The sequence below is a fragment of the Panicum virgatum genome, chromosome 2K (assembly GCF_016808335.1).
Source record: "Panicum virgatum strain AP13 chromosome 2K, P.virgatum_v5, whole genome shotgun sequence".
In the NCBI taxonomy this organism is placed as follows: domain Eukaryota; kingdom Viridiplantae; phylum Streptophyta; class Magnoliopsida; order Poales; family Poaceae; genus Panicum; species Panicum virgatum.
Genome location: NC_053137.1, coordinates 61,765,734 through 61,793,041, shown reverse-complemented (window position 1 = coordinate 61,793,041; position 27,308 = coordinate 61,765,734). Strand labels below are relative to the sequence as shown.

At 46.2% G+C, this 27,308-nt stretch overlaps 3 protein-coding genes across 3 annotated transcripts; 2 read left to right on the top strand and 1 right to left on the bottom strand.

Moving 5' to 3' along the window:
- The first annotated feature begins 4,140 nt into the window (after positions 1-4,140).
- Positions 4,141-12,763, top strand: LOC120692564 (importin-5-like). The gene is made up of 19 exons (XM_039975893.1): positions 4,141-5,468; positions 5,785-5,988; positions 6,466-6,570; positions 6,669-6,734; positions 6,969-7,133; positions 7,432-7,506; positions 7,588-7,739; positions 8,231-8,366; positions 8,461-8,530; positions 8,606-8,733; positions 8,821-8,877; positions 10,162-10,347; positions 10,460-10,552; positions 10,790-10,942; positions 11,037-11,103; positions 11,195-11,331; positions 11,866-11,957; positions 12,032-12,098; positions 12,216-12,763. The coding sequence occupies exons 1-19, from the start codon at positions 4,206-4,208 to the stop codon at positions 12,378-12,380; spliced, it is 3,381 nt and encodes a 1,126-aa protein (XP_039831827.1). The 5' UTR covers positions 4,141-4,205; the 3' UTR covers positions 12,381-12,763.
- A 5,773-nt stretch (positions 12,764-18,536) lies between these two features.
- LOC120692554 (ethylene-responsive transcription factor ERN1-like) lies at positions 18,537-19,824 on the top strand. The gene has a single exon (XM_039975881.1). The coding sequence runs from the start codon at positions 18,658-18,660 to the stop codon at positions 19,591-19,593; it is 936 nt and encodes a 311-aa protein (XP_039831815.1). The 5' UTR covers positions 18,537-18,657; the 3' UTR covers positions 19,594-19,824.
- Positions 19,825-22,412: 2,588 nt separating this feature from the next.
- Positions 22,413-27,097, bottom strand: LOC120692544 (tubulin alpha-3 chain). The gene is made up of 5 exons (XM_039975871.1): positions 26,805-27,097; positions 24,400-24,614; positions 24,102-24,301; positions 23,041-23,549; positions 22,413-22,931 (listed from the first exon to the last, which is right to left on the bottom strand). Exons 1-5 carry the CDS (start codon positions 26,915-26,917, stop codon positions 22,616-22,618), a joined length of 1,353 nt encoding a protein of 450 aa, XP_039831805.1. The 5' UTR covers positions 26,918-27,097; the 3' UTR covers positions 22,413-22,615.
- Positions 27,098-27,308: the final 211 nt, after the last annotated feature.

Below are 27,308 nucleotides of genomic sequence, written 5' to 3'. Positions count from 1 at the left end.
GCTTGTTGTTTGCGTCGTAGACCACGGTGTGAGCGAAGGAGATCCCGCTAACGAGCAGTACTGTGAGCAAGGGAACGAGGACCAGTTCCGCGACCCCAAGCCCGAAGGACAGGACCTCCCCGAAGGCTTCGAAGATGGCAAGTTCAATCCCATCCTTTGATGCATGTTTCTGTCCTAATTTTATAAACACAACCCAATGGCCTGCTTTATAAAATTGCATATGTTTTGCTTGCATGAAAACACGGTTGGATAGCCACCCCTTGATTTGTGATGACCATTCCTTGACCACCTAGATTAATGTCTGATTTTGCTTGGACGTTAATCGATATTAGAACGCTTAGGACTTTACTCATAATACGATTTATTTTATAAAGAAAATGTGTGCGTATGTGGGATAGGATAAATGTGGTGTTTTGTAAAGAAAGTTTGGACGGGATGGATGGCATTTCTACGGATTTGCCATTTGGTGTGCTCGTGCCAATGTGGCAGGGCAAAGAAGGGAGATATCCATCTTGTCGTGTATAAGGACTGAGTTGGTGTGTCATCTCACCTAACTCCACTATCGTGCAAACCACTCGACCGTTGAATGGGCAACGGCTTAGCGTAAATCCCACTAGTTAATTTGATAGCCATCAGGAGGGCTGAGAGCAACGGGTGACTAAGGAAAAGGGATAAGCCCCGAGTGACTTATGCTCGGTTATACCTAAGTGAACGGTCGATGACCCCTTGGTGCATCCCGTGATGGCTAGTCAGGTTCAGCTAAGGTGGGTAATGGCTATGTCGGGATCTACACCGACACTTCGGTGCTCGTGTTGTGGTACCCGCTTGTGGGTAAAGTTGCACACCTCTGGAGAGTTAAAAAGCTATTCGAATAGCCGTGCCCATGGTATTGGGCGAGTTACGATGTAGTCACATAACTAGTGTTTCATTGGGATGGGCTGGTGTGAGTTGTTTTGGAATTGTGTCCGGCAGTTGTGCCGTGTGCTACGACGGACGGGGAGTCCGGTAGCAGTTTAAAACTTGAACTCCGTGTTACTCAATATAAAAACTGATTTCTGAAATGTTTTCTGCCAAATAAACCCCTGCATAAAATTTAGCTTTCTGCAAGTTTAAACCGTAACCTTACCCTTGAATTACCTGTGCATATTATTCTGATATAACCACCTCCGTGGGTGTGGTTGGACTTGCTGAGTACGTTTGTACTCACCCCATTCTTATTTTTTACAGAAGAAGATCCAGACTTCGTACCAGACGACGCTGAGTAGGGTTATCGTTCTACACCCAACCTTGCCTGTGGAACCGGCCCTGTCCGAGATGTTTTCGCTGACGCAGTACTCTGAGCCCGAGTTAGACCCCATGTGGGTTGCGGTCTGGTGTTATGTTGTAGCCTGGTTACTTATTATCATTATCTGTATCGAGTGTCCTCCAAGATTGTACGGTTATGAACCATCTGATGTAATAAATGTGGCATCAGCCTCCTGGGACTGGTGTTTTGTATCACATTTAAGTTCTCTCCCATGAGGGGACGCTTCATGAATGGACCCATCCCTCGTAATTAAACTACTATGTTCTTTGTGAGGAGGGGGTGCTCCAACCCACATCTACTAAAATGAATGTCATGACTAGATTCATTTAAGTTGAAAGTTGAAATAATGGTTCCTCGAAACAAAAAGTGTGTTCTAACTCAATACATGTATATGGATAACTTAACCTTGAGATTCGAAATCTAAGACTCGAGTGTTTGAGAGAAGCAGATGGATTGTAAACTATGCTATCTGAAGTTGATTTGAAGCCCCATCAATTCTTTGAGAAGGACATATGTTGAGAGCTTGAAGAACACAATAATGAGGTCAATGATTCATCATGATGAATGAGACCCTTGTGTTTGCACAGTAAAAACATTGTAAATATCCGTGTGCTACATTTCGATCAACTTATGATAATTTTTGGCTGGTATTTTTATGTAATTAGATTGTGCTGCGAACCCTTTTCAATATACGGATCCTTCCAAGCTAATGCCATATGTTGTGGTCTTACTATCGAACATTAAACTAGTGCAAGAGCATAGGTGAAATTGGCCACATAGAAGGCTTTCCTAATTATATGATATTTAATAGAAGTATTGCCCCAAAAAAAAGGCTTTCCTATTTATAGAGTGGGATGATGACAAACATCCACACACATTCATTACAAAAATGGAGTTCATATGGGACAATGGGGAGGCTAAAGCGGACAAGCTAGCTTTGCCTTGAGGGTTCAGGTTGATGTTTTTTTTTTTGAAATAATTAGGGCGATGTTATTCCATTGTTTACAACAAACCTCCCTCCTTCTATGTGTCGTCTTCTCTCTTTCTTGATAGCTCTCCGGCCGATGTCCATTTTCGTTACCCGTGGAACCAAAGCAATGCCAGTTTCTCAATATTCCATGTAGAGGATAACGCTACATCAGTTTTCCGTTACTGTTTTTAACGGCTCAACACTATGTCAGCTTCTCGTTACTTTGCAAACAGATAACACAATGCCAGTTTCCGTTACTTTGTTAACGGTTTACGTTATCTATCTCTCATTACCTTGTTAGCTTTATGTCGTTACTCTGCTAACATTACCAATGTTTTCCAATTACGTTTGCTTTTGGGTCGCGATTTCAGGAGCAGACAACACCTATGTTGAAAAGGATCGCAACGAACACACGGGACCTCAGTCACTCACCGTGTGCACTCACTACTTGCTTCGCATTGACATGATGATGCACATGCATACCATATAATCCCATAGTACTTGTACAAAACATTGATAGCTAACCAAAACACTGCACTTTTTTATACTCCTACACTCCACGGACACTCCACGGGAAGAAAGAAAGTCCACAATGCAGCGCCAGGCACCTCCTAGAACGAGCCCTGTTGGGCCGCAGCTGTTCCCCTGAGCCGTGCACCAATGATGACGCGGGGAAGATTGGCACCCGGTCGCCTGCCTGTACCCATCAATGCCCAATCATGGTCTTCCCTGGGCGTCACCACCTCCTCCTGTCCATCCACGCGACCACCGCACGCCCTCCAGCTGTAAAACCCAGAACCCCCCGTGCTCGCCGAAAAGACGCGGCTCGGCGAGGGGGAAGCATCGGCGAAGCGGATCCCATGGCCCTGGGGGCGCGGGCCGAGCCGAGCGGTCGGTTTCGGCGGACGCAGATACCGGCGCGTCCCTGCGAAAATCCACGGGGGCGACGGAAAGGTGACGGGGACAAGGGAATCCCGCGGAACCGGGGTGCGGGGGTGTCCGAAGGCCGAGCCAGCCGGACGGACCCGCCGCGACCAAACCGAACCAAACCCACCCACACCACACGGTGGCGGGATGTGCAGCGTGCTCGCTCTGGTTCTCATTGCACGGCGGTTGCCCCACCCCAACACAACCACACTAGCCACGCCCAGGGTTTCATTTCCCGACCGGTCGGACTTAACCGCCGGCGTCCGGTTCCGGTTTACCGGACCGGTTCGATCGGTTACCGATAGAAACCGGTCAAATTCAAATTTGAATTCAAAAAACTCAGTTCAACCGGTTCGTACCGGTATACCGACCGATTAGACCGGTAAATCGGTTTACCGGCCGATTTGACCGGTTTGCATTCAAATCCAAATTTAAAATCGCATGTGTAACCGGTATACCGGCCGGTTTGACCGGTTTACTAAGTGGGCCTTAATGGGCTGTCTCATTTTTTTCCTTTTCTTTTTTGTTTTAACTTTAATGCCCGAAAAGTATGTTAAACGAACACATTTTTGAGAAAATTTGACACCATTAGATTTGTCGCAACTTGAAGTATTTTTAGAATTTTTTTGAATTTTTTTCATTTTTTTGAATTCAAATTTAAAATTTGAATTTGGACCGATTTCATACCGGACCAAACCGGAACCGGGCCGGACCGGTTTGACCGGTAACCGGTCAAACCGGACCGGTTACCGACGGTTTGGTGAACCTTGGCCACGCCACGACCACGAGCGCGTGCCTGGCCTGGCCTCTCTGCCCCGGCGGCCGCGACGAGCGAGCCGCATCTCCCAAACCCTACCCATATAATATTAAACCCAACCCGAGCCCCTGTCTAATTCTCTCTCCACCACCCTCCCCTTCCCGCCGCCGCCGCCACCGGCTTGACCTCTTCCCCCCACCCAAACCCTAACCGCCGCCGCGCGCCCCGGATTCGACTCCGATCCGATGGCGTCCGCCGAGGACCAGGCCGCGGCCGCCGCGCTGCTGGGGGGCGACCCGGCGGCGTTCGACGCGCTGCTGTCGACCCTCATGTCGTCCTCCAACACCGACCGCTCCGCCGCCGAGGCCGCCTTCCACCGCCTCCGGGCCTCGCACCCGGAGCCCCTCGCGCTGCGGCTCGCCTCCTCGCTCGCGTCGCCCGCCACCCCAGCCGACCTCCGCGCCATGGCGGGGGTCCTGCTACGCAAGGTCCTCTCCCCGACACCGTCCTCCGACGCCTCCGCCAACAACGCCACGCCCCCGGCGCCCCTCTGGCCGCAGCTCTCCCCCGCCGGCCAGTCCGCGCTCAAGGCGCACCTCCTCGCCGCGCTCCAGTCCGACCCCCCGAAGCCCATCGCGAAGAAGGTCTGCGACGCCATCTCCGAGCTCGCCGCCTCGCTGCTGCCCGAGAACGCGTGGGCCGAGCTGCTCCCGTTCCTCTTCCGCGCGGCATCCGGGCCCGAGGCGCCCAACCTTCAGGAGTCGGCGCTGCTTATCTTCGCGAGGCTGGCGGATTACATCGCCGAATCGCTTCTCGACCATCTGATGACTATCCACAACCTGCTTGCCGCCGCTCTGGCGCATCCCACGTCCCCCGATGTGCGTATTGCGGCCCTGGGTGCCGCAGTCAACCTCGTCCAATGCCTGCCCACCAACGCCGATCGGGATAAGATGCAGGATTTGCTCCCGGCAATGATGAGGGCGCTCACGGATTGCCTGAACTCTGGCCAGGAGGCCTCTGCGCAGGAGGCACTGGAGCTGCTTGTTGAGCTGGCTGGTGCAGAGCCAAGGTTCCTACGACGGCAGATTGCGGATGTGGTAGGGGCAATGCTACAAGTCGCTGAGGCTGCACAGCTGGAGGATGGGACCAGGCACTTGGCGGTTGAATTTGTCATTACTCTTGCTGAGGCAAGGGAGCGTGCACCTGGAATGATGCGGCGACTCCCACAGTTTGTCGGCAGGCTGTTTGCAGTGCTGATGCAGATGCTGCTTGATGTTGAGGATGACCCTTCTTGGCACTCTGCTGAAACTGAAGATGAAGATGCAGGTGAAGGGAACAACTATGGAGTGGCACAGGAGTGCCTTGACCGCCTTGCCATCGCCATTGGTGGAAACGCAATTGTGCCAATTGCATCTGAGCTGCTTCCACAGTACCTGTCTGCTCCTGAGTGGCAAAAGCACCATGCTGCGCTCATAACACTCGCACAGATTGCAGAAGGATGTGCAAAGGTTAGCCTGATAACTTTTATAAGTATGGATAGTGTACAACAATCTTTTGGTAAATTGTAAGGATATTTTATTGTTGCTGTTTTGGATATGTAAACTGGATTTCTTTAACTGACATGTACAATTAGGAAAAGGGAAAATGCGATAATGAACACTATTATTGCCTACTGATTCCTCATGTAGAGGAGATGACAAATACTAAATTGCCAAATCTACTAGAGTTATTGGCTAGCATTAAATTTAAACCATATCAGTTCTCTATTTCATGTAACATTGCTGAAAAAGGCCATCTTCTCAATGGTTGCTGTTTTTATGGCAGGTTATGCTTAAAAATTTGGAACAAGTTGTTTCGATGATATTGAATGGATTCCAACATCCTCACCCACGCGTGAGATGGGCTGCAATCAATGCGATTGGCCAGCTCTCCACGGATTTGGGGCCAGACTTGCAAGTTCATTACCACCAGAAGGTGCTGCCTGCATTGGCGAATGCTATGGATGATTTCCAGAACCCACGAGTTCAGGTTAGTTCTATCTTTTCACCAAAACTTTATCTCACACCCTTCAACTTGTTACTGCTTATTTTGTTGCATCAATCAGCTTGATGCAGATCAAGAAGTTTTTTGTGTCCTACATACTGAACAACATATTGTAAATAAGTGTGCACAAAACAAATTTCTATTTAGCTTCAAGCTATTTTTTCTTCCATAAGTAGTAATTTATACCGAGCAAGTTACCTAGTCCATCATGTCATCACCTTTACAAGAAGTAAATGTTAATAGAAGGTAGCAGATGCTCGAGTAACTTTGATTTTTTATCATTTCATTTTGAGAACTTTTGCACTCAATGCTGTTTAAGTGATTTGCGATTCATTGAGATACTAAGTTTATGCAATTCTTTTGTCTCAATTCTGAGGCAGAAGTCATGCGCACCTATTAATGTCATACATCTTATGAAATATCAATCTGTATCGATTCCTGTATGACTCTTTTTGTTGACAGGCACATGCCGCATCGGCCATCCTGAACTTCAGCGAGAACTGTACGCCAGAAATTTTGACACCTTACCTGGATGGAATTGTCAACAAATTACTTGTTCTTCTTCAGGTATGTATTTACTTGCATTGAATTACATTTCAGTTTGCTTTGGGCATATCGTTATTATGGGTAGTAAACATGCTAACATCTCATGTTCATATTTCTAGAATGGCAAGCAAATGGTGCAAGAGGGAGCATTGACAGCTCTAGCTTCAGTAGCAGATTCATCACAGGTAACTGTTTGTTTGACGATTTGGAGTAAGTGGATGCATTTTGCTGTTATTATGCATAATGGATCTTTGTTTTCATGTATCATGGGTTTGTCCCATTGTTTTAGTGCTTTATAGCTTACTGATGATTACAAGTTTATAGCATTTTGACAACTTTTTATTTATTTGTCTAGCTTGCTGTTGATAACAAGTTTATAATAGCATTATGACAATTTTTTTGTTTTGTTTGCCTTGCAGGAGCACTTCAAGAAATACTATGATGCTGTCATGCCATACCTAAAAGCTATTTTGATGAATGCTACTGACAAGTCTAATAGGATGCTCCGTGCCAAGTCCATGGAGTGTATTAGTTTGGTAGGAATGGCTGTGGGTAAAGACAAGTTCAGAGACGATGCAAGGCAGGTTAGCCTCTTCTTTCACTTGTAATGTTGTGTTCAAGCTTGCAAATAATGTAACTTCGTTGCAAATAATTTGTGATCGATTTTTAATCACTGTTCATGTTCTTGAATCATTTAGTTCAATGCCTTTCCTGCTGATGCATCAAGTTCAGAAAAAAATGTTTGCCTATTTCTGTTTGATAAAATTAGTATTTATGGTTATTATTTCTGCTTCTTCTTGAACTTTAAATTTAGATGTGCATTTTCAGCTATAATATTTTTTTTAGTAAGCATTGTTATTCTAATCATCTGCCCTTCGCTAGGTTATGGAAGTACTTATGGCTTTGCAAGGAACTCCAATGGAAACTGATGATCCAATTACAAGCTACATGTTGCAGGTATGCTTCAAAGTGACTGAAACTAGACTTAACGACACCTTGAATATTTGAATATCTAACACTTACCGCCACATGTGATAGGCTTGGGCCAGGCTATGCAAATGTCTTGGGCAGGATTTCCTTCCTTACATGAGTGTTGTTATGCCACCACTTCTTCAGTCTGCTCAACTGAAGCCCGATGTGACAATTACTTCAGCTGAATCAGATGATGAAATAGAATCAGATGACGATAGGTGTGTTATCCATTCTGTTGCAATATTTATCTACTTGATTAGAGATTTAGATTAGTAATTCTGAAAATCATGATAGACTATTGCCACTTAGAAATATCAATACCTTTCTCGCTCTTGTACAGTTGCAAATAGTGAATCTTTCTAATTTCATGGCCGATGATTGTCTTCTTTCCTATATCTGCCGTATCCACGAGAATGTACAAAAAGGAGAATATTTATAAGAAATTGGTTTAAGCTGCAAAATATCTATTTAGCATGTTAATTTGAAATTTATTTGCAGTATGGAGGTGTGTGAACCATACATGGGTATTTAGATGTGGTGTGCTTATAGTTGGTAAAACATTTACACTTTTGTTTATGGGAGCTTTTTTTATTGATATATTGTGCTAAGGTTTTGCTATTCATCATCCTCCCTGCCGAGCCACGGAGAGTATCCTACTTTTAACGTCATATAATCCTTTTGACACTTCCCAAAATTTGTGTTTATGCAGCATTGAAACTATCACTCTTGGTGACAAGAGGATAGGAATCCGAACTAGTGTGCTGGAAGAGAAAGCAACGGCTTGCAACATGCTGTGCTGTTATGCTGATGAGCTCAAGGAGGGTTTCTTCCCATGGATTGATCAGGTTCGTTATCGCATGAAACATATCCGATGTCTAATTTTTTCAAGTCTCAACTGCTCCTTTCCAACATACATCATTAATACAAATTTACATGTAGGTTGCCCCCACATTGGTCCCTCTGCTGAAGTTTTACTTCCATGAAGAAGTCAGGAGAGCTGCTGTTGCGGGTATTTTGATGTTAATACAATGGGTTTATTGTGCACGCACATTTTCTCCTTTTACAATTTTGAACACCTGTGCAGCAATGCCAGAACTCTTACGTTCGGCCAAATTGGCTGTTGAGAAGGGGCAGGCTCAAGGCCGTGATGAGTCTTATGTTAAACAGTTGTCTGACTACATAATTCCAGCTCTTGTTGAAGCACTTCACAAGGTCTATTTGAAGATCTCAGTAGTTTGATTATTATTTCTTTTACCCATGCTAACATCTGAATTTTTTGCATCTTTTTTTTTTTTGCAGGAGCCAGAAACAGAAATGTGCTCATCCATGCTGGATTCATTAAATGAGTGTATGCAGGTTTGTACATTTGCACCTTGTTCTTGATTATATACTTAAAGTTTCACTTGGATATTCAGGACCTAACTTCTATTTTTCAACCTACCCCTTGTTGTGAAATAAGTATGTCTTAGCGTATTTTCTCTAACTAATGTCTAGTTAGAATGGAACATTATAAAAGTTACACAAGGCGTGTGGTTTTTTCAGTCTGAAATTTGTGCATCTCCATATGTGCAGAACACCGTGGGCCCTTACTTGTTTAGTGGATGCATCAATATAATTTTATTTCTGGAATAAATATAGTGCTCTCTTGGTCAAAAATATATCTTTTAGGGAAGGTTTACATGCCTTCCATTGCTCAATATGTCTGAGATTTTATCCATATTTTAAATTCAGAATGGCTGATGGTAGTCTTATGTAGCAAATTGTGATCCATAAAACCGTCACAATTAGAGCCAGCTAGCATCACATTAAGGAATCAGTGGTTTGCACACTTGCTCAGCCAGGCAAAACTAGATAGTCTTGCTAAAGGTTGCCAATAGGTTCTAAGCAGCTAACTTTAGGTTGTTATATGGAGTTTAGATGAGTAGCCTTTGCAATTTTACCAAAACTAACTTCTCCTTTGATGGTCAACACTCTTGAAGAAATAAATTGACCGCATAAATATGAATAGAGGTATTGAGTTGCATGCACCAACCAATTCAACCCAAAAGCTTAAGCTGATAGGAAGAGATGGGCAATTCATTTATACTTCAACACTCTCCCCCTCATGTGTAGGCTCCGCCAGGCCTCAAACATGGAAATAGGAGTTGGCTGCAATTATTTTATTTAATCGCACTTGCCAGGATTCGACTTGAGACCTCTGGCTTTGATACCATATTGAGTTGCATGCACCAACCAATTCAACCCAAAAGCATAAGCTGATGGGAAGAGGTGGGCTATTCACTTATACTTCAACAATAGGGAACCGCCCCTATGTGATGGAGGTGTGATGGTATACCCAGTTAATACGCACACGCTTTTGCTTTCAATGGTTTTATTTGTCAATGTAATAGGGGTCCATGTGCAAGTGTTTGTGGTGTGCGTGCATAGCGTGATTTGTGCATACATGCACATGGGCGTTATCACCACCTTGCAATCACAAAAAGGTAGCGAAAGGGATTATTTAACTATGTTCTGTGGATGGAACTTTATTTACAATACTTCTTTTGGTATCTCTTAAGCATGTTTTTAAATATTCCTGTCCCTTGTATAGTTTACGACTCTGCCTCATTGATTTTTTCATTGATGTTACTCAATGGGCAGCTTTCTGGTCGTTTGCTTGATGAAACCCAAGTCCGAGCTATTTCGGATGAGATTAAAAATGTCATTATAGCCAGCGCAACCAGGAAAAGGGAACGCACAGAAAGAACAAAAGCAGAAGATTTTGATGCTGATGAAGGAGAGCTACTCAAAGAGGAGAATGAACAAGAGGAGGAAGTATTTGATCAGGTCCGTTTGTTTTGAAATGATGTTAGGGCTTATCTCATTTCTCTTGAAGATGTTCTGAAAAAAACTGTTTTGGATACCTATTATTTTCCATTTAACATCTTTAAACTTTCAGGTGAGCGAGTGCCTTGGAACTTTGATTAAGACCTTCAAAGCTTCTTTCTTGCCGTTCTTTGATGAGCTCTCAGTGTACATTACGCCAATGTTGGTAAGCCAAGTGAACCCTGTCCTGTTTGTTTATTTGTATGAGCTCTGTTCAGCATTTTTTTTCAGTCATTGCATGCTTATTTTTTGTTTAAATACTGGGATCTTAATGTTTTTCCTCATTGGTAACATTGACTTGATTTTCCATGCTTATTCATGCTGTGCAGTGCTTATGTCCCATTGTTTTTTAGGTTTGAGATTTTATTACAACTCATTTGGGTACCCTATCGTTGATGTGCAGGGAAAAGATAAAACACCTGAGGAGAGAAGGATAGCTATCTGTATATTTGATGATGTTGCGGAGCAATGCCGTGAATCAGCTTTGAGGTATTATGATACATACCTTCCTTTCCTTTTGGAGGCAGCAAATGATGAGAATTCAGATGTTCGGCAGGTCAGTTTTTTGTTCAATATTGTTCCCTTGATCAACTCTCCCTTTTTTTCGGTACCATTGGACATTGATATAATTGCTGAACCTCTTCGTTTAGGCTGCTGTCTATGGTGTGGGTGTATGTGCTGAGTTTGGTGGTCATGTTTTTCGCCCCCTAGTTGGAGGTAGGTTCTTGATATATCTAGTATTTACACATTTTTATATTTTTCTCAACATTTTCCTACCAATCCAATAATTTGATGCTGCTGAATCTAGAGGCCCTATCAAAATTGAACAATGTCATCCGACATCCAGAAGCACGACATCCAGACAACATTATGGCATATGATAATGCTGTTTCGGCACTTGGGAAAATATGTCAATTTCATCGGGATGGTATTGATGCGACCCAGGTATATTCTCAATACTTTTATTTGGATAATATGACCAATATTTTCTATTATGTCCTATCCCAATGACAAATGGATGGTTGTTGGTAATGTGATCAATATCTAGAGGTCGTATACATTGCCAACTGAATTTTAACGGCATGATGATCTCAAAAAAAAAACAGCACGCCTAGGAGGTAGTTCATGTGTAATTGTGAGGAGGTGGAGAATAGGAAGGAGGTTGTACCTGCTCTTGAGGCTGAGGCACAGTAATGAGAAAATTTTTCATCCCCTAAGAGTGTTCTGATCATTGCCCTTCTTTCTAACCCTTCTACTGGGTGAGGGGAGCAATGAGCAGGGGACACACTGAAACCCATGTGTGTTTGAGAGATAATGTGATGATGAACCTGTTTTGTTCCTGAAACCAAATAAAATGTGAGAAGGTGGTGTCTAAGTGTACTGCATGGTGTCTAAAGTCTAATTTGCACTGTTAGCTTGTTTAGGGGACAGTACCCTGTGCATGATACTATTCCAAACTGATCCATACATTCTTCTCAGGTTGTTCCAGCCTGGCTTAGTTGCTTGCCTATAAAAGATGACAAGATTGAAGCTAAAGTTGTACATGAGCAACTTTGCTCAATGGTGGAGAGGTATGCTCATGACTGGAAATCTTCCAACAAGGTTAATGGCTCTTGCAATTTATAATAACCAGTTCTGTTTGCAGGTCGGATGCAGAAATTCTTGGCCCTCAAAATCAGTATCTTCCTAAAATTCTTTCAATTTTTACCGAGGTAATGTTTGATCTGTGCCCCCAATTCGAACAAGGTTGTAAATTTGTAGCAATAATTATGTACGACTTCCAGTGATGGATGAACTCTTGAATGGTCATTATGTTCTATGTTGTTTAGGTTTTGGGTAATGGAACTGAGCTTGCTACAGATGAAACAAAAAAAAAGATGGTCAATATTGTGAGGCGATTCCAGCAGACTCTACCTCCAGATTTTCTCGCGTCAGTATTTTCCAACTTGCAACCGCAGCAACAGCTCCTCCTACAGTCCATTCTATCGACATAGATTTTTTGCCGCTGCAAGGTCTGGGCTTTTTTTCTTGATATTTCATCATTGTTACTGTCAGCCAATTCTTTGTGTTGAATATTTTTCTGGGTGGGGTAATCTGTGAATGCATTGCTCGCTTGGAGGAATTTGAAGTTGCCACCGTACATGGTTTTGCTGTAGAGTTTGTATATTGTCATGTACTCAAAATATGTTTTTGAGACTGCTGCAACAGAGGTGTAAGGCAAATGGTGAGATTTGTTGTCGGTTGGGTTGGACATATGCTGCATAAGTTTTGGTAATGATCTGCAACAGGTGTAAGAGAAATGGTGAGATTTGTTGTCGGTTGGGTTGGACATATGCTGCATCAGTTTTGGTAATGAGATGATTGTACTTTTGAGTGAGATTGCGTTCCGCTTTGCTTTGATTCCAGTTAATTCTCTTGTCATTTTTTTATTGCAAACTTTTGAGATATGCCCAGTTTGAAAATGCTGAAGCTGTGTATTTTCGTCCCCGTGGTTGGCAACGGAGAAAACGAAACGTTACCAGCTTTGTGTTAAAGCCATCGAGCTGACCTCTCTGCATGCGAGTTAGCCTTGGTCTACATGCGAACTTCGAAGGTGCTACAGTGCTCCGTGATCGACTGAACGTGCTTGCGCCTTTTTGTGTCGCTACTAGAGTTTGCATAGTACATTCCTTTTTTTTTTAAAGAAAGAAAGAAAGGTAAGATTACTGCCTCGTGACTGCATACTAGTGGCATCGAGAATTCTGCTGCGGAATTGAAGATTCGCGACGGCTGGGGTGCTGGACTTGGTAACTTGTAACAATCTGATATCAATCAGTCCTTTTATGTTCTTTCAAGTACAAGGTGCATGTATTTTGATGCTATCTTTTTTGTTTAATATAAATAGTCCCGGCTCCCCCTCCCTATATAGCCGGATAGTCCTTGTTTGAGTTTTCTTCTCAAGAAATCAATAGAAAGTACACAATCACGTAGCATGTTCGCTCGTCACGATAGAGGAATCAACCGCAAAAAATTCCAAAGGTACCTTTCAGATAATCTTCCCTGCAAAAAGTTTTGACATCAGCAGCGAGCTAGAACTGGTCGCGAGAGGGTTACCTCTCGAAACACGGCTGGAATATGTCCATCTTCTCCAGCTCCATGGCGGCTCCACACACGAAGACAAATCTGAAACCAACCCCCGAGACCGATGCCGAGATGCCATCTTTCTTGACCTTGCTGCTGCCCAAAAAGCGGTCTCTTGTCCTGTTCGCGCGAGTAGCCCCACCGAGCTCGACAAAGAAAATGCCCCTTGACAGCGACGAGCAGGGCATCTGCCCTGCTACGGAACAAGAGGTTACGAGCCATAACCCTCTTGGAGTCATCCTGACTATAAAAAAACTACGGCCCATGTGGGTGCCTATCCTATTGCTCAATCAGCAAGCTTAACATAGTTTATTTGGTGGAGTATTTGACAAATTTTGCCTTTTTGATAGGTGAGGTAGGCATGCCCTTGCAGTCGAAGTTGAAGGGGTCCGTGATGTTGCTTCACGAGACATGACGATGACCTTTTCTCAGGTGATGAAGAAAATGTGCCCGTTGCTGACCAAGGAATTTAGGTTTGTTAATCCTTACAGTACAATGTGAGGTGCAAAGAAAATACCTGCTCCATTAAACTGGCAGTGCCGTCTCTTTAGGCTGGCGAGATCAAGGAAGCCTTTGCCATCATGCTTACTTCAGTTTCAAGTTTCAACCGGCCAGAATTGTTGCCAATCTCGAAGGTGTAACATCACAGGTGTTAATCACTTGTAATTAAACTAACCATAGTCATTAGTTCAAAACTCATGCGATAAATCACCAACTCAAACTTGATTCTGTCAGCCTGGGCCAGACCGGTCTGACCGGTCTGGGCAACCGGTCTGACCGGTTGGGGGCTAACTCAACTGTTTTGTTGGCCCCACATCATTTAAACCTCACTCCCTCTCTCACCAACTTCCTTAGTCTCACCCCGTGCCTAGCTCGCCCTCCCGATTCCAAACTCTAGGCGTGGGAGGACTCCAATCGGCGTGGTGAATCATCTCCTACTCGATTCCCTCCCTGGGGAGCCGGGGATTCAAGTTCTTCGCGGGGAAAGGACTCATCTAAGGTACTTTAGCTAGGGATGGATCGATCTCCCTCTCTAGATGATTTTAGGCGATTTCCTCTGGTCAAACACACCCAATTGCATCCAAGAACTAGTTCCTAGAAAGGTTTCGGTTTTGGTGGGTGATTTTCGCCGCGCCCAGGATTCTAGGTTTTGGTCTGGGTGGGACCGGTCTTACCGGTGGCGTGGTTGAGTATCTAGGACCGGTCTGACCGGTGCTAGCAGAGCTGAGAGGGTTCCATTAGGGTTAGTTGGTGCAAATAGCTAGAATTTAATTTGGCTATTGGTTACTTGTAATTTTTTAAAAAAATCATGTATCCATTCTCATGTCATATGCATATGCACACGTGTAGCAGCCGCGACAGAGGAGGTGATATACGAGGTGGTTGCAGAGCCACAGGGGCCACAGGGGCAAGGCCCGCAGCAGGAGGATCGTGGGGAGTCGGCCCAAGACCCAACTCACCCCAGTACTAAGCAGCAGACGCAAGGCAAGCCCCGGTGCACATCCTACTATTTTAAATTATGACACACATATATATATATATATATATATGTTTCTATTACTTGTGCATTAGATTTAGGAATTGTTTGGAACTCTAGTTGCATGATCCCTAGGTTTTCTTGAGTTATACTAGTATGTATAGGACGATAGAAATACTATGCTAATAATTCTCGATAGAAGACGAGTGATTCTTGTCACTCGCGAGATATAGGATATTTAGAAGTCGAGTAATTTCCGGTTACTCGCGAGATTTAGGGTATAATTATATTCCAGTACATGAGTTATTGAATTTAATATGGAAATTGGAGACTGGACGGGAATGGTAATGATATATAGGTATGGCAGCAGGACAGGGTTCCTGGGTGTCTTAGCTCCGTCCGTGTCGATTATGGACCGGTCGTTGTCGGCAGTGCTGATCGGGGATTGAACTGTACTAACCGCATACCAGGAGTAGGAGGTAGTCGAAACCGGTAAGCCGAGTACTGCTTTGTTTCGAAAGTACAGGAACCCGCACCCAACTCCTGGGGCGAGTCGAGTAGTCGCGGAGAATTGGGGATGCATATATTTACTTTTGGTGGTCTCACGTTGAGCTCGGCTGACCATGTGTCGTTGGGATGGTTCCTGTAGTTCGAGGCGGGGAGGGGAAAGGTTGGTGCGTGAGGTCCGATGGGGCTTTTGCGTGCCGTGTTGGTTAGGTCCACCTTACAAGGTTAAATCGAATCGATTCGCCGTGTCTCGCGGTTACGAGGGCCTTGATCTCTTTGCTGCATCGTAGCAAAATGTTAGAATGTAAGTTATTTATGTATATATATATATAATCTTGAACACATTGAGATGTTTGGATTACACCACCATATTTGCTATAGTTGATTCCTGCAAATATTAGATTAGAGTTAATTCATATATAATCTGAGGTTGAAATAATGAAAGTAAGGAATTACTGTAGTTGATTTTCTACAAAATAACTACCAGCCAAATGTCTTGCATGTCTAGGTATGTGGGCTAAGTTATACCCACTGGTCGGGTAAGTCTTGCTGAGTATTAGTTGCTCAGGGTTTGTTGCCGCCAATTTTTGTTACAGGACACCCGGACGTTGACTTCTGTCCCTGCTGCGTCAAATTCATCCGCAGAGATGCAGAGGGGTGGGAAGTGGTGGATCGAGACCCCTAGGTTAGAGGTTTGTCGGGTTGCACACATGTGGGCAGGGTGTGCACCCGGTCAGTTTTGTTGGGACCGGTCTGACTGGTCTGTGGACCGGTCTGACCGGCATTCGCGCAGAGGTTTCTTGCAGGCCGGTCTGACCGGTTGAAGGAACCGGTCTGACCGGTTATGCTTAGGCAGATGTGTAGAAGTAGTGAAGTGTAGTCTTTTCCCCTTTCATTCAAGCTCTGGTCTCAAGGGTTGTAAAACTTGTAATTTATGTAAGCTAGTGTATGGTTGAACTCGGTTTGTAAAACTAACGTATTTGAAACCGGTTTGTGCAAAAGTTTGTATAAAACTTTTATCGTGTTGTATTTTTAAGTAATTGTCGTGCTTGTACCATCTGCGCCCGCCTTCGCGTGGGACTACCGGTGTTGTTTCGATCGGGACGTGGGTTGAGAAAGAACCGTCAAATTAAAGCATTAAGCTAATGCGGCCGATGTGTTCAAATGACGGCCATTAAGCTTAATTTAGAGTTTTAATTTGGCGGTTCTGTCACAGAAGGAAAACAAAGATGCTCATGGCTTAGATTTGTCCCCTAGTGCAAAAACCATAGGGTTCACAAGTGTTAATTTTAAGTTGGAAAAGGCAAGGCGCTGTTAGCTTAACTTCCATGTCAAAAAGACTTTCGAAAAAAAAAACCCTTCTATGATCTATGTGGAATAATAATTTTATGTGCGGTACTCAACTCCCATGACAATTCACGAAATCCAGGTTGGTATCCAATACACGTTATTATGCCTAATATAAGGGGCGGAGCCAACAGTGTACAACACAATGATTTGTGACTGATTTTGCACAAAATCGTTGGGGGTCAGTTGACACCGACAAACAGGCCTAGCTCTGCTTTGATAACTTTGGCGGACATCTCCGAAGTTATCTTTGGTGGACATCTCCGAAGTGACAATAACACTATCCATTTTAACTTTACTGTCTCGATGAGACAATAGCATTATCCATTTTCAATAAAGCACTCTCTAGTCGAACACCTAGACCCGAGTCGGATTCCGGCAGTCATGTCCATGTCGAAGCAACACTTTCTCTGTGATACTCCTGCTAATGGGGCGGGGCTTGATGGGTTTTTTGGGTGGGTTTTAATACGGGTACTATTGGATGGGTGGAAACGGGTGACACTATGAAATGGGTTGGGGCGGGTTGGGTTGACGACATAGATGGGTTGGGACGGGTTGGGGCGCTATGGTAGTAGATCGGCACGTAAGTCGCATATCATCTTCCATCGTGACTTCGGATTGGGGCGGGTTGGGGCATTGGGCCGACGGGGTGGGTCGGGGCGGGTGGTAGTTAGGGCTCTTGAAATATGGGTAGGGGCGGATTTGGGGTGGGTTCAACCCCATTAGCAGGCGTACTCTGTGATGTGTTGAAGTTGTAATGTAATGTATGCTCGGGGAAGCATTTAACACTATAAAAAACAATTTGGGCCGGCTGTTTTGTATGATATACTTATATGTGCAGAGATTCTTTCAAAATCTCATGGGCGCCAAAATTGAACTAACTAAGGACAGCTACATCATCCAGTGATGGAGAAAGACTTGGTTGATAGCAGCTTTTGCCAAGAAACAAGATAAACAAAGCACAAGTGGGCGTGGTTGCTGAAAAGGCGATGTTTAGCCGTTTCTACTTTGTATCCTAATTGCTGGTCACCATTCTCTCTAATGCTGACATGTGGAGGATTGTGGTGCAATTCGGACCGGTTCTCATGGTAGTAGTTTGACTGGAGGGATAACCGCGAATTAGGGAAGAAGTAGTCCAATCAGTGTGCTAAAAGTTTTCAGTTGAAGGTAATGCATGTTGGTGTGGACATGGTAGTTTATGTTACTAGGTGAAGTAGGCCCTTTGACCCCCTTGCTTCCAAACTTTACTTGATAGTTTGCATTGTATTGTGGGGGGCATGTACTTGCTCAACTCTAGTGTGCTTGCTGCCTGCAGGCATGACATTGAAAAAGGAATTTTCATTGTATTGACTCAAAAGTGAAATGATTATATTCCATATGGTATAGTATGATAGAAAATGCCAAAGGTCAAGTACAGAGATGAGTGGTGATGCACTACAGCACCAAGTTCCTCAATTTGTTGATTCAGCGACATCATAAAATTAGTTAATAAATTAAGAGAGAGAACAAGAACACCAGCATAAGGGCGAAACCGAAAAACAAACTGAAAGGACAAAAAGATCCCAACAAGATGCCTTATCCCCCAAACACTCACTTCCATTTCCATGACATGATCATAGGCAGACCAGCATTTGACCAGCCCCTGACAGTAACCCCACAGGACTCCATTGCCAAGTGACTGTTCCTCTCTATAAATCCTCTCCCCTTGTGCTCAGCTGCTCACCACCAAAACCAACCAGAGCAAGCACTCGGCAGCAGATCGACACCTGTCTTCCTCCTCCTCCCCAACCACTCCAAGTCTCCAACCAAGAAAGCTTCCAATGGAGCTCAACTTCCAGTCGCAGCCATCAGTGTTCCAGCTCGAGGACTACAGCAGCTGCTGCTACTACTACTACCAGCAGGAGGCGGCAGCGCAGGCCAAGCCGTCCAAGCCTCGGGGCCGGAAGAAGGGCAGCAATAACCACAGCAAGTTCGTCGGCGTCCGGCAGCGCCCGTCGGGGCGCTGGGTGGCCGAGATCAAGGACACCACGCAGAAGATCCGCATGTGGCTCGGCACCTTCGAGACCGCCGAGGCCGCCGCCAAGGCCTACGACGAGGCCGCCCGGCTCCTCCGCGGCAACGAAGCCCGCACCAACTTCGCGCCCCGCATCTCCCCGGATTGCCCGCTCGCCGTCCGCATCCGCGGCCTGCTCCAACACAAGAAGATCAAGAAGGCCAAGGCCGCCGCGGCGAGATCCTCCTCGGCCGCCGCTGCGGCCGCCTCGAAGCAGAAGGCGGCGAGCTCCCCTTCTCCCACCACGAGCGATAGCAATAGTAATAGTCATAGCACAAATAGTGCTTGTGGTGGCCCTAGCAGCAGCAGCAGCAGCTCTAGCAGCGCAGTCAGCTGCGAAGACGCCATGGCCATGCTGAATGGCGGCGGCGGCGCACTGGACGGCGGCGAGGTGTACCGGCAGGAGTTCGCCCCCGTGGGCGCCGAGGAGTTCGATTCTTGGGTGTTCGATTCGGCGTTCGGTCAGTTCCCGGCGCTGGACGGCTTCGCCGCCGTCGAGAGCGCCGTCCCCGCTGCACTCGCGGAGGAGGAGCCGGCTGCCGCCGCTGCGCAGGGCGAAATGGCCGAGTTCGAGCGGATCAAGGTGGAGCGGCGCATCTCGGCGTCGCTGTACGCCATGAACGGCCTGCAGGAGTACTTCGACCGGGTGTTCGACGCCTCCGCCTGCGATCCGTTCTGGGATATCTCGCCGCTGTGCCACTAGCTCGCTTAGCTAGCTTAGCCTCACCTCAACTGCGTGCGTCGTCCTCCGGGTGTTGGCCATTGTCAGTGTATGTGCGTGTGCGGTGTAAAGAGGAAGAGGATGATGTGATCCAACTCGTTGTAGCCAGTCGATGCATTTTTGTGCAAAATTGCTTCAAATTTTGCCGTGTGGCAAAGCAAATCATCATTGTGCACGATTGCATTCCAATTTTCATGATACAGTATTTCGGAATTCTACTCTTTTGGTGTACCCTCTGTGAAGGTCAATTCGGTGTAGTTCGATCCTGATCTGGATCTAACTCCGGTGCCCATCAAATTTTCCTCCATTTCGACGAATAGCTGATAAGGACTGTAAACGAGGCATTTAACTGATTGCCTCGTGGCTGTATACGAGGGCTCAATTTCTCGGGAGATTATTAACCGTATATGGTAAAGATTTAAATTAGTATGAACTTGCCATTTCAATTTTTTATCTGGTACATCAAATTTGAGTGTTGAGAAAAGCTAGTCATCACAAGTATACAAGGGGGAATGGGATTCATATTTCGAAGTTCAAATCTGCCGGGGAAAATCCAAGATCTGGCGTTCGTTTACCGGCTGAGCTAACGTTCCTATTGTCGACTGCAGTACACTGTCGAGATTGGTCCAGGAAGGATCGAAACGGGATATGGTGCGTTCCCTGGCGCCCAAGTCAACAATAAACTCGACCCTTTCAGCCTTTCTTGTTCGAGTATTGAAATTTGAGCCGATTTTGGCCCTGTTTAGTTTGCGTTGCGCTACTTGCGCTATAAAAAATATTTTGTATGCATGGAGTACTAAACAAAATTCATTTGTAATTTTTTTTCACGGATGGACGTAACTTTTCGCGACGAATCTAATGACGGTAATTAATCGATGATTGGCTATAGTAATGCTACAGTAACCAACCTCTAATCGCGCGATCAAAAGTCTCATTAGATTTGTCTCGCGAAATAGTGCAGGGTTGTAAAGTTAATTTTATAAATTAGCTTTATTTAATACCCATAATTATTGATCAAAGTCTATGGTACTTCCTAGCCCAAGCAAACCAAACAGGGCCTTTATAAACTCCACTTCACCAAGCAAACATGTCGCCGCGCTGCCAGGTGTCGGCACATCTACCAAGCTTTCGACCTCCCGGGCTCCCCCCAATCACTTGTCATTTCCAGTCATGCCCGTCCAAGTTCCAACGGAGTCCGATCCATCATCAGAGTTTTTGGTTCGGTTGCAACGGAGGAGACGACGGACGGTTCAACTGCTGCAGCCTGCTGAAGCGCTCATGACAGCGGCAGAAACAAACGCGAGGGCGACGACAAGCAGGGGAGAGGCTTTCTTTAGTGGAGCAGTTGAGCAACGAGCCGCGGCGGGGCTCCTGGACAACGCCAGCAAGAATATTCAGGAATCGGGGTGGGGAAAAGCATCAGATACTCATCCATGTGACTCGGTTGTGCTACCGCTACCGGCTGTAATGGCTGCTGCAACTGCAAGTGATCCTTATGCTCTAACCGAAGCAACGCAGGAAGCTGCATTGGCCGTGTCAGTTTTCCATTTTCCCCTAATGCCAGCACTCGCGCATGTTCATGCAGAAAAGTCTCTCCCATCTGACAACCCAACCCAACACATGGATGTTCGTCTTTGTGGCAATTCCTCCATGACATCCTCAGCCCATTTTCCTCCCACGGTCCCACCGCGCTAACCCATCTGCGTGATGTATCCGAACCATTGGAGAAGTTAGCTATAGTGATATCTACTGGTGAAATGGACAGTTCAATAGTCCATTGGAGAAGGAGGCGAAGAGGAGGAACTCGCCGCCGGCGACGAGGAAGAGCAGCATGAGGACGCGGCGCCTCGCGCGGCCTGAGAAGGTGCCGGCGTCGGCGAATCCGGCGGAGCGTGGCGCCGCAGCGGCAGCGCAGCGCGTCGTCGTGTTCTCCGGCCGCGGGCGCGCAACGTTTGTTTGGCTGGCTTGCCAGCCCAGTTTCCCAGCCCAGCAAAATTTTCCTAGGGGCCGCCGCCCGCCGGGTTGGGCTTAATTCTTCACGGAGCGCTTATGCCACTGGGCTAACGGAGTCAAGAATTTGCTGCGGCTGTGATAAGTACTGAGACGCCAAGATCTGCAGAATGCTTATGCCTGAATTTTGCCTGCCACGGCATTTTTCGTTATGAAACTCCAGGTGTCCTTGGGTGAGTTGAACCTTTGCCAGGCCTCACGCTGCCTCATCAACACATCAGAAAGTGCCAGTACCGGTTACACGATGGAAACCGGCACCAGCCTGGGTCCTCAGATCCTTAACGAGCGAGACAGCCCAAGTTAAAGTGTCAGGAGGGCACCAGACCTACCAGAGGAACAAAACCACCACCAACCAGCATCGGTTGGCACCAGGTCGCGCGCGGGGCTCATGTGCAAAGATCAAAGCACTTTCCAAGTTGTCTCACCAAACCTATCCATCTAGCATCGCGACACCACATCTGGACACACCGGGGGAATATGCGCAACCAGCACTTGCCGGATTTGCCAGATGAAATGAGCGTGACAACCTCCACATGCCACCGTACCCCCTGTGCACATGGCTCAAGCAGCTCTGCAGCTGAGACAGCACTAAATCTAGGGCCCACCTCAAATGTCTGATGGTTTTGTGATGGTAACATCAAACCTAGCAGAAATAGCGTGCTTTGCTCCCATTGGCTGATACCTAAACGGACAACACGCGGCAGGGCAGAGCAAACTACTCTGAACCTGCAAGTTTCAGAGCAAACCACCCAATGGTCGAGAGCACAATACACTTTCAACAGAATGCAATATACACTGAATTTGGACGAATAGCATTGCAAAGCAAAGCAAGACGATATGAACAATCATGGCCAACCGGGGGCTACGAACAATTTACCACATAATACAAAATGGAAACACACACGGCAGCAGTACGCAATGGAATGGAACCATGCAGAGTATACTCGACAACCCAAACCATTAACCACCCACGAACTACTTATTAACCAACTACTCAATAGTCTTCTCCCTCGTCGCCTTCGTCGTCCGCACCCTCTGCGCCGACCTCCTCGTAGTCCTTCTCAAGGGCAGCCAAGTCCTCACGGGCCTCCGAGAACTCGCCTTCCTCCATACCCTCGCCGACGTACCAGTGCACGAACGCACGCTTGGCGTACATCAGGTCGAACTTGTGGTCGATGCGAGAGAACACCTCAGCAACGGCTGTGTTGTTGCTGATCATGCACACAGCACGCTGGACCTTTGCCAGGTCACCTCCAGGGACAACAGAGGGTGGCTGGTAGTTGATGCCACACTTGAATCCAGTGGGGCACCTGTATGGCGGCAGCATAGTATAGTTAGCACTGCCAATCAAGTGGATATGATAGGTGCTTGTGATATCATAAAATAAGTGCAACTAAAATTGTGATGGAGACAGCTTACCAGTCCACAAACTGGACAGTTCTCTTGGTCTTGATGGTTGCAACTGCAGCATTGACATCCTTAGGAACAACATCACCACGGTACATCAAGCAGCAAGCCATGTACTTCCCATGCCTTGGGTCACACTTGGCCATCATGCTTGAGGGCTCGAAGACAGCATTGGTGATTTCGGGCACAGAGAGCTGCTCATGGTAGGCCTTCTCGGCAGAGATAACGGGGGCATATGATGAAAGCATGAAATGGATACGTGGATATGGAACAAGGTTGGTCTGGAACTCTGTAACATCCACGTTGATAGCACCATCAAACCTCAGGGAGGTGGTAAGCGAAGATATGATCTGTGAGATCAGCCTGTTCAAGTTGGTGTAGGTTGGCCTTTCAATGTCAAGGGACCTCCGGCATATGTCATAGATAGCCTCATTGTCCAGGAGGACTGCAACATCTGTGTGCTCAAGCAAGGAGTGGGTCGAGAGGACACTGTTGTATGGCTCTACAACAGCTGTTGACACCTGCAATCCAGAGTGGCGTTAGATGAAAAGTTAAACCATGGACCATACGTAAAATCATTGATAAACATCTCTACCCACTGTCCCCACAACAGCTAAGATGCAGACTAGCACGAACAAAGTGAATGGCCCACATCAAATGGACAACAGGAGGGAGAAGCACTGTACTATAATGTTGGCTCATGTGCAGTGCATGATTTAGAGACACTCATAAAGAAGGCCTCTAGCCTGTGACAGTTGGACTATCATGGTCTTAACCATATACAGGAAGATCCTCACTTAACTAGGAAGTCCATGATAGTTGCTTGTTTAGTCCACAAATGATTTAACTAATGCTCAGGTGATCCAATAATCAGTGTTTATCTGTGCAATTTAGAATACAAGAACAGTGCTGCCAAATTATACGCTCCATATCTCTCTTTGGGCTATCAAAGATATTAATTCTATGTAAGTCTAAGCAATTGTCCAAAAGAGATTGAAGGCCTATTTCGTGTATTCTTTTCCATTCCTCAAATACTTAAGCCAACCTCCTCATAGGAAAGGTCATAGTCATACCTGTGGGGAAGGATAAATGGTGAAGCCGAGCTTGGACTTCTTGCCATAATCAACTGAGAGGCGCTCCAACAGCAGTGAACCAAGTCCAGAGCCAGTACCACCACCAACAGCATTGAACACCAAAAATCCCTGCAGCCCAGTGCAATTGTCTGCTAGCTTGCGCACTCGGTCGAGGCACAGATCGACAATCTCCTTCCCAACTGCATTCCACAAACATAATTAGAATCAAACAAATCCACAGTCAAGAAGAATAAGACTCACTCCTATTACATATTCACAAATAGGCAAGGTGAATTACCAGTGTAGTGGCCACGGGCAAAGTTGTTAGCCGCATCCTCCTTCCCGGAGATTAGCTGCTCTGGGTGAAAGAGCTGGCGGTACGAGCCAGTGCGCACCTCATCGATGACAGTGGGCTCAAGGTCGACAAAGATGGCCCTCGGCACATGCTTGCCAGAACCGGTCTCGCTGAAGAAGGTGTTGAAGGCATCATGTGCGACGCCAACCGAGGTATCACTGCATCACAACCAAACAGTTCAGTGTTAAAAAAATTGGATAGCAAGAACTTAGAACTCTATTGAGGTAATCAGTAACCATTGGCATATGCGCTAAAAGATAATTTATAGCCTACGAAACCTGCCTCCTCAGGATTCCCAACAGGATTTTCTATTCTCAGGCAGAGTAGCATCCGCACAATTTTCAATGGCGCTACAAGTTTACGCAAAATGGAGATAAGCATACCACTTTTAACAATGGGTCAGATAAGAACTTTCGAATCCAGGGAGATCCAAGGTCTGTCACACACCAGAGCTCCCAGGTTACATTATTATTTAGGGAAATTTGTCCGTGGCACACTATGAAAACTTAGTTTTGTGCTACACACACCACCAAAACAAATTTAGTTTCCATCACATCATAAAAACGCGATTTGGTCTGCAACACATCAGACAGAATAAGTAAATCATTTTCAGCAAAGAAGAGTTATAAAAAGACCATTTTGCCCTTAGACCTCATATCATCTTTACCATATTCCTCCTGTGCTCTTTCATCTTCTCTTCCCCCCGTCCAGCTCTGCTCTGCATGCCTGATGACCATCGAAAACTCACCAAATGCTCTCGCACAGTCGCACTCCTCTGCCTCTCTCCACGCCACGGTCACTCCTAGGAGTACTCGTGAACATTGTGGCTGCAGTGCTGTGTGCCGTGCGGCCGGGTTCCTAGCCGGCGGCGGTGCGGGAGTGCAGAAGCAGGCAAGCAGCCAGCAAGGGACACGACGCCGAGAGCCCAGGCAGTGAATCGGATAGCTAGCTATACTAGCAGTGAGCAACTCAGCAACAGCACCACATGTCAAAGCTCTCGTACCGTGCCCTCAGTTCAGGCCTTGTTCAGTTCATTTTGTATTTTTGTATTTTTGTATTTTTGCAAGGGAATCTTCAACATTTGAAGCATTAAATGTAGACTAATCACAAAACTAATTACAGATCACGTCTGTAAACTACGAGACGAATCTAATGAGCCTAACTAACCCATCATTAGAGCATGTTTACTGTAGCATTACTGTATCAATTTAGTGTCTAACCATGTCCTAATTAGGCTCATTAGATTCGTCTACCGATTTACAGTCCATTTGTGTAATGCGATTTATTTTTCGACTACATTTAGTACACCATGCAAGCGATTTACAAAATTTTTGCATTTTGTGTTTTGGGATCTAAACAAGGCTTTTGTTATCTCATTTTCAAATTGATTACTAGCTTATGGAGCTTACTAGCTTATTCTTTTTTTGCTCTTTGTGTTTGCAACTTTTCTTTTTCTTGGTCTGCAGAAGCACACACAGCAGCAGAAGTGAAGTTGCAGCATAGCAGTCGATGGAGGAAAAAAAAGGCAGAGAGAGAAGAGAGAGGGGCCGGTAGAAGGGAATAGAGGACGAAAGAAATGAGAGGGAGAGGTGACAAGTGGGTGCAAGGGTAAATTGGTATTTTTGCCCCTCCTTTCAACTGAAAATAGTTAGTTTATTCAATGTAATGTGTTGCGGACCAAACAACTCTTTCACGATGTGTTGAAAACTAAATTAGCTTTTACAGTAAAATGTGTGTGGCACAAAACCACAGTTTCACGGTGTGTCACACACAAATTTCCCTATTATTTATTGAGCATCCCCACAGATTCAATTCTTCAGATCTAGCTTTTTACAGAGTTGGAAACCCAATCTGTGCCCCATAACACACATAACGTGCGCTCCTCTATACAAAAAAAAAAAACTCGCATCCCCTCTGTAGCGCCTGCCTGAAGAGACGCAAAAATCAAAAGGCCTAATGGTCCAAAAATGCTAGGGCAAACTCTTAATTAGGAAATGTCGCATCTCGTACGGTGCTTGGAATCTCAACAACCAACAACTAAATGTACAACGCCCAACGAAGCACACCCAAAAAACCCATCGCGAGGAGCCAAGGACCAAACGAGAAGTACAGCGGAAAGGAAGAGACGACCACGGAACAGTACCACCCAATCTACACACGCACACGCCCCCATCGTTCGCTCCGCCGACGCAAGGATTTCTAGGAGAGAGGAGATGCGACAAGCGCGCCAGAATTCCAAGGCGGCCGAAGCCGAGAACCTAGATCGCGCGGCGGAGGAGGCACGCTGCAAAAAAAAAAAGGGGAACCGAAAGGAACGCGCTGGCGGATCGGGAGGGATCGGCATTCACCTGGGCATGGTGCCATCGGGCTCGATGCCGTGCTCGAGGCAATAGAGCTCCCAGCAGGCGTTGCCGACCTGGATCCCGGCCTGGCCGATGTGGATGCTGATGATCTCTCTCATCTTGCTCGCCCTCCGCCGTTCCTCCTCCCTCTCCTCCTCTCGCCGCGGTTTCTTCCTTTGGCAGGGCGCTTCCACTCTCTCTCTCCTCTTTCCAAAATGTGTGAGATCGGGCGATAAAAAGGGGCGGAGGAGAGAGAAAGAGGGCACTAGGGACTTGGGGAGGGAGCGGTTGCTTTTACAAGAGCCAGCGCGGCTTCGTGGGCGTTGTTCACGTGAGCCGGCCGGCCGGGCCGGCCGCTCCGTGCCCTGTCCCGTCCGTTAACCGCGGCACGTACTAGATGAAACGGCATCGTCAGGGGTAACCGCTAAACGTGCCAATAGAAAAAAAGAGAGTGAATACATGTGTCATGACCAGACGTCCGAGAAAGAAAAAAAAAATGAAGTTCGTGGA